This window comes from Nomascus leucogenys, unplaced genomic scaffold, assembly GCF_006542625.1.
Source record: "Nomascus leucogenys isolate Asia unplaced genomic scaffold, Asia_NLE_v1 Super-Scaffold_361, whole genome shotgun sequence".
Taxonomy (NCBI): Eukaryota; Metazoa; Chordata; class Mammalia; order Primates; family Hylobatidae; genus Nomascus; species Nomascus leucogenys.
The window spans coordinates 1,092,529-1,099,534 of record NW_022095772.1 but is presented as its reverse complement, the minus strand read 5'-3'; the positions used below and the strand labels follow the sequence as shown (position 1 = coordinate 1,099,534).

General features: G+C 46.4%; 1 protein-coding gene across 1 annotated transcript; it reads left to right on the top strand.

The window, feature by feature from the left end:
- The first annotated feature begins 3,602 nt into the window (after positions 1-3,602).
- Positions 3,603-6,722, top strand: LOC100599001 (putative protein FAM47D). The gene is made up of 3 exons (XM_030808345.1): positions 3,603-4,326; positions 4,870-4,955; positions 5,252-6,722. The coding sequence occupies exons 1-3, from the start codon at positions 3,603-3,605 to the stop codon at positions 6,629-6,631; spliced, it is 2,190 nt and encodes a 729-aa protein (XP_030664205.1). The 3' UTR covers positions 6,632-6,722.
- Positions 6,723-7,006: the final 284 nt, after the last annotated feature.

The window sequence follows — 7,006 nt, the reverse complement described above, 5'->3', positions numbered from 1 at the left end:
GTGGAGGTTGCAAGGAGCCAAGATTGTGTGCCACTGCACTCCAGCCTGGGTGACAGAGGGAGACTCTGTCTAAAAAAAAAAAAAAAAAAAAGGTAAAGGCATAAAGAATGGCTGTAATTCCAGAAATTTGGGAGGCTGAGGCAGGAGGATCATTGGAGCCTAGAAGTCAACACCAGTCTGGGCAACATAGGGAGATTCCACCTCTACAAAAAACTTGGGCTACGCATGGTAGGTCATGCCTGTAAACCCATCACTTTGGGAGGCCGAAGAGGGTGGATCGCTTGAGGTCAGAAGTTCGAGACCAGCCTGGGCAACATAGGGAGACCCCGTATCTACTAAAAATACAAAAATTAGCCAGGTGTGGTGGTGCATGCTTCTAATGCCACTTAACTCGGGGAACTGCTTGAACACAGGAGGCAGAGGTTGCAGTGAGCCAAGATGTTGCCACTGCATTCCAACCTTGGTGACAGAGCGAGACCCTGTCGCAAAAAAAAATTTTTTTAATTAAAAATTAGCTGGGTGTGGTGACATTCAGCTGTGAGATAAGTGAGTTCTCACATGAGCTTGTTAGTTGGAGTATTGTTATAGAGAATTGTTGAAGCATTGGCTCTTGCATGTAACATACAGTCTCCATAGAACTTTTCTATTAAACTAAAGACCTTCTGCACAGCAAAAGAAACTACCATCAGAGTGAACAGGCAACCTACAGAATGGGAAAAAATATTTGTAATCTACTCATCTGACAAAGGACTAATATCCAGAATCTACAAAGAATTCAAACAACTTTACAAGAAAAAACAAACAACCCCATCAAATGTGGCAAAGGGTAGGAACAGACACTTCTCAAAAGAAGACATTTATGCAGCCAAAAGACACATGAAAAAATGCTCATCATGACTGGCCATCAGAGAAATGCAAATCAAAAGGACAATGAGATACCATCTCATACCAGTTAGAATGGCCATCATTAAAAAGTCAGGAAACAGGTGCTGGAGAGGATGTGGAGAAACAGGAACACTTTTACACTGTTGGTGGGACTGTAAACTAGTTCAACCATTGTGGAAGACAGTGTGGTGATTCCTCAGGGATCTGGAACTAGAAATACCATTTGACCCAGCCATCCCATTACTGGGTATATACCCAAAGGACTATAAATCATGCCGCTATAAAAACACATGCACATGTATGTTTACTGTGGCACTATTCACAATAGCAAAGACTTGGAACCAACCCAAATGTCCATCAGTGATAGACTGGATCAAGAAAATGTGGCACATATACACCATGGAATACTATGCAGGCATAAAAAAGGATGAGTTCATGTCCTTTGTAGGGACATGGATGAAGCTGGAAACCATCATTCTCAGCAAACTATCACAAGGACAGAAGACCAAACATCACATGTTCTCACTCATAGGTGGGAGCTGAACAATGTGAACACTTGGACACAGGAGGGGGAACATCACACACAGGGGCCTGTCGTGGAGTGGGGGGAAGGGGGAGGGATAGCATTAGGAGATATACCTAATGTAAATGACGAGTTAATGGGTGCAGCACACCAACATGGCACATGGATACATATATAAGAAACCTGCACATTGTGCACATGTACCCTAGAACTTAAAGTATAATAAAAATAATAAAGGAAAAAAAAAGTCAAAAATAAATCCATATCAAATTTGGTCTTACCAACCTCACATTATGAAATCTAACTATCTTGAGACTTTAACATAGATTCTTATAATCAATAAATGAAAATATTTGTGATATGTAAATGTATGATGTTGCTTTTCCTTTATATACACATCAAATGTAGAATATTTTTATTTTCAAACTGTAGTAATACTATATAAATTAACAATATTTTACAGGATGCTTATTCTGTTCCAGACACTATACAAAGTCATGTTATATAGATTATCTTGATTTACACATAATCTAGTTCTTTGATTTAATGAGACACCTAAGAGGAATATACACTGTGTCTATTTTATAGAGGAGGAGCCAAAAGCAAGAGAGGCATTGATCATACCTCATTTACAAGGAGGAACTAGGGTATACCTGCTTGTAATGGCAGAAAACATTGTTCAGCTGCACCTAACAAGGGAAGTGAGAAAACTTCTTTTAAAAAATGAGTAAGAATGTACAGAAAAAATTATTATGTGATGAGAAAATGATATGCTTAAGGAATAATGCAGGCTGAATTTTTCTATAATTAAAATTTTTTATAAAAATGCTTTTCATAGTGTTGTTTTAAGCACCATAAGAGAGATAAAAATTTAACTGATATTATTTAAAAGGAAAATGAAGGATTGCGACTGGACTGGTGGGGGTATAACAATATTCAGATTGGAAAGGAAGAAGGGAAACTGTCTTTATTCACAGATGACACTATCATGTATATAGAAAATTCAATGAAATACACAAAAATGCTTCTGAACATAAAAACAAAAAATTGGGAATTGCAACTAAAAAAATTCTACATATAATAGTATGAAAAACAATATTTAGGAAAAATCTGGAGAGAAAACGATGTGAAAGGCACATACACTAAAAAACACACAATATTCCTGAGAAAATGAAAAATCACAGAAATAGAAAGCTGTACATTTCTCAGTGGTCAGATTTCCTATTGTTAACATGCTAATTATCCTCAAATTGATCTATAGATTCAACAGAATCCTAATCAAATTCCCAACAGGACTTTTTTTGACATTGACACACTGACTTTAAAATTTCTATGGAAATTCAAAGGACCTAGGAAGAACTAACTTTGTAAAAGAACATTGTTAAGGGACTAATACAGCCTAATTTCCAGATTTACTATAAAGCTAAAGTAACCAACAGAGGGTGAAATTTGTGTGAGAGAAAAAATCAATGGAAGAGAAAAGAGTGTCCAGAAATTGACCTTCAAAAACTATACACAACTGATAGTCTGCCAATTTCCAAATGTCATTCAGTGGAGAAAAGTTAGTCTTTACAAAAATAGGTCTAAAATTATCAGATATATGTAAGCAATAGGTACATTTTTAAATAAAACTTTGATCTATATCTTGTGCTGTTTACAAAAATTAAAACCTTGACCTTTGGATAGGCCAAGTTTTCACAGATACATCAAGAGAAGCACAATCCATAAAAGAACAAATTGATCAATTGGACTTCATCAAATTAAAAAACTTCTCTTTGACACTGTTAAGACAATGAAAGGGAAAAGCCAAGTGAAAAATTTGCAAATCATATATCTGATAAGTTATTTACATCTAGAACACAGCAAAGATTCTCATCACTAAATATGATATCCAGCAACACAATTTAAAAATGGGAAAAAGATCCACAGAAACTTCAATCAAGGGGAGATAAGGATGGCAAATCAGCAAATATACAGATGTTCAATAGCAGTAGTCATTAGGAAATGCACATGAAACCCACAATGAGATTCCACTAGGCACCTGTTAGAACCTGGGCTGCGCTTGTGATGTCAGCGCTGCTCCGCCTCCAGGAAGGAACCTGGGCTGTGCCTGGCTGGCAGTCTGCTAGCGACTAGAGCGGCAGGGTTCAGGAACCGCAGAAGCTGGAGACTTGGCACCCCAGCGAGAGCCACCATGGGGGACCAGAGGCCGCAGGACCGGCTGAGGTCCCTGGGCATGGACTCCAAGTCCCGGTACTGTAACCAACCGTCTTCCAAAGACTTTCAGATGCGCAAGCACGGGCGCCTGAAGTTTCCATCCATGGACACCCAGAACTGGGTATTTGTGAAGGAGGGCCTAGACGACTTCCGCTACGGCTGTCCGTCTCCTGAAGACACTCTCGTTTGTCGCCGTGACGAGTTTTTAATGCCAAAAAAACGTCTCAGAGGGTCCAAAGCTGACCCCAAAAGCAGGCAGAAAAAGCTCCTCAAGAAAGCAGCCCTATTTTCCAAGCTCTCTCCAGCGCAGCTAGCACGGAAGGCATTCGTAGAGCAAGTGGAAGCCGAGATCATGGCCAAGCATCCCTTGGCCATGTACCCCAATCTGGGAGAAGATCTGCCTCCAGATCTCCTACTGCAGGTGCTCGAACAGCTGGATCCGGAGAGGAAGCTGGAGGACGCTTGGGCTCGTTGCGAGGCCCGGGAGAAGACAACGGAGGTACCCACTGAGCCTGGTCAATATCCCTGTGGGGAATTCTGCCGGCAGCCTCCCGAGACTGGAGGGTCCCATCTGAGCCCGGAGCTTCCTACAACTCCGGTGTCCAGTCTCCACCCGCAGCCTCCCAAGACTCGTCCGGGGTCAAGTCTCCGACCGGAGCCTCCCAAGACTCGTCCAGTGTCCAGTCTCCGCCCGGAGCCTCTCAGAGCTCGTCCAGGGTCAAGTCTCCGCCCGGAGCCTCCCAAGACTCGTCCGGGGTCCAGTCTCCGCCCGGAGCCTCTCAAGACTCGTCCAGTGTCCAGTCTCCGCCCGGAGCCTCTCAGGACTCGTCCAGGGTCAAGTCTCCGCCCGGAGCCTCCCAAGACTCGTCCGGGGTCCAGTCTCCGCCTGGAGCCTCTCAAGACTCGTCCAGTGTCCAGTCTCCACGCGGAGCCTCTCAAGACTCGTCCAGTGTCCAGTCTCCGCCCGGAGCCTCCCGAGACACGTCCAGTGTCCAGTCTCCGCCCGGAGCCTCTCAAGACTCGTCCAGGGTCAAGTCTCTGCCCGGAGCCTCCCAAGACTCGTCCAGGCTCAAGTCTCCGCCCGGAGCCTCCCAAGACTCGTCCAGGCTCAAGTCTCTGCCCGGAGGCTCCCAAGACTCGTCGGGCATCCAGTGTCTACTCGGAGCCGTCTGAGACTGGCGTGTCCCATGTCAGCCCGAAGCCTCCCAAGACTCGTCGGGCATCCATTCTCTACTCGGAGCCGTCTGAGACTGGCGTGTCCCATGTCAGCCCGGAGCCTCCCAAGACTCGTCGGGCATCCAGTCTCTACTCGGAGCCGTCTGAGACTGGCGTGTCCCATCTCAGCCCGAAGCCTCCCAAGACTCGTCCGGGGTTCAGTCTCGCCCAGCGCTTCCCAATACTCTGGTGTCCAGTCTTCAGCCGCAGCCTCCCAAAACTCGTCCGGGGCCAGTCTCCGCCCGGAGCCTCCCAAGACTCGTCCGGGGTCACGTCTCCGCCCGGAGGCTCCCAAGACTCGTCCGGGGTTCAAGTCTCCGCCCGGAGCCTCCCAAGACTCGTCCAGGGTCCAGTCTCCCCCTGGAGCAATCTGAGACTGGCGTGTCCCATCTCAGCCCAGAGCCTCCCAAGACTCGTCGGGCATCCAGTCTCTACTCGGAGCCATCTGAGACTGGTGTGTCCCATCTCAGCCCGGAGCCTCCCAAGACTCGTCCGGGGTTCAGTCTCCGCCCAGCGCCTCCCAAGACTCCGGTGTCCAGTCTTCGCCCGCAGCCTCCCAAGACGCGTCCAGGGTCAAGTCTCCGCCCGGAGCCATCTGAGACTGGCGTGTCCCATCTCAGCCTGGAGCCTCCCAAGACTCATCCAGGGTCCAGTCTCCGCCCGGAGCCATCTGAGACTGGCGTGTCCCATGTCAGCCCGGAGCCTCCCAAGACTCATCCGGGGTCAAGTCTCCGCCCGGAGCCGTCTGAGACTGGCGTGTCCCATCTCAGCCCAGAGCCTCCCAAGACGCGTCCAGTGTCCAGTCTCCACCCGGAACCTTCCGAGACTGGAGTGACCCATCTGCGCCTGGAGCCTCCCAAGACTCGTCCAGGGTTCAGTCTCCGCCCAGCGCCTCCCAACACTCCGGTGTCCAGTCTTCACCCGCAGCCTCCCAAGGCTCGTCGGGCATCCAGTCTCTACTCAGAGCCTTCTGAGACTGGAGTGACCCATCTGTGCCTGGAGCCTTCCGAGACTGGAGTGACCCATCTGCGCCCCAAGCCTCCCAAGACTCGTCTGGTGTCCAGTCATGGTCCGGAGCGTCCCAAGACTCCTCCAGGGTCCAGTCTCCGCCCGGAGCCTCCCAAAGCTCCAGAGTCCCATCAGTTCTCCAAGCCTCCCAAGAAAGAACTGCTTGGGGAGGATACACCAAGCACAAATGGGTGCGTTTCTGACTATCTTCAACCTAGATACAAATCCGAAAAACTGCGTGAGTTTTTCAAATGGGCTGCAGACTTCGGAGTTGATGAAGAAACCATTTGGAATCTGTGTCTATTTCCCACCATGTACAGAGCAACCCATGACGACCAAAAGTTGAAGAACATAAAGGAGTGTTCCTCAGAGCTGAAGTACACCATGCAGCTGGGTGAAAAAGACAAGGACAAATTCTTATCCCAAGATAAACACCGGGGCAGGAAATTCCACAGGCCCTCGAATGTTTATATCACTCAGCCTGTGAAGATGACGTATGGAGCATGGTACCTCAATCCTAAATTGTGGAAGAAGCGAAGAAGTGATGAACCTTTGACTGACCCCAAGCTCGCTGTTAAAAAGTCCGACGAAGCTGACATCATGGACGATCTTTATGCACCAATCGCCTTCAAAGATTTCATTCTAAAAAAGGGCTATGAAATGCCTGGAATCATCGAAAGGCTGTTTGCGAGGAAGGGATGGACTTATGACTCTGTTAAGACCCCTATTGAAAGAGCAATGAAACTTTACAATTATGAAGACATCACAAAGTCACCAGATTAGGCACTTTTCAATTGACTACTCGATTGGGTATTTCTTGCTCTCATTTTAATGATCAATCATAATTTATGGTGACTGGCCCCGTGGATGTACAACTTCGGCAACATCTGTTAACTCAATACCTAATGTTTATCAATATTTCTTAATGACCTGCTTTGGCTTCATCATTTCATATATTTTATCAATTATGTGATTAATATTCACATATACTTTTTCACACTGTTGAAGCATTGTGAATATTACATCATCATGTCAATTATTTGTAAAAATACATAAAACCAGAAATTATTATGATTAGAATTATTCTTTTAAAGAGAAACAGGCTCGGGCACATTTGCTCATGCCTGTCATCCTCCCCGCTTTGGGAGGCCCAGGTAG

What these genes read in the sequence shown, in the direction of transcription:
- LOC100599001 (XM_030808345.1), top strand. Translation starts at nt 3,603, where the DNA reads ATGGGGGACCAGAGGCCGCAGGACCGGCTGAGGTCCCTGGGCATGGAC. An exon ending in CAGTCTCCGCCCGGAGCCTC is followed by an intron (nt 4,327 to 4,869) that starts TCAGAGCTCGTC and finishes ACTCGGAGCCGT; the next exon opens with CTGAGACTGGCGTGTCCCAT. An exon ending in CGGAGCCGTCTGAGACTGGC is followed by an intron (nt 4,956 to 5,251) that starts GTGTCCCATCTC and finishes GAGCCTCCCAAG; the next exon opens with ACTCGTCGGGCATCCAGTCT.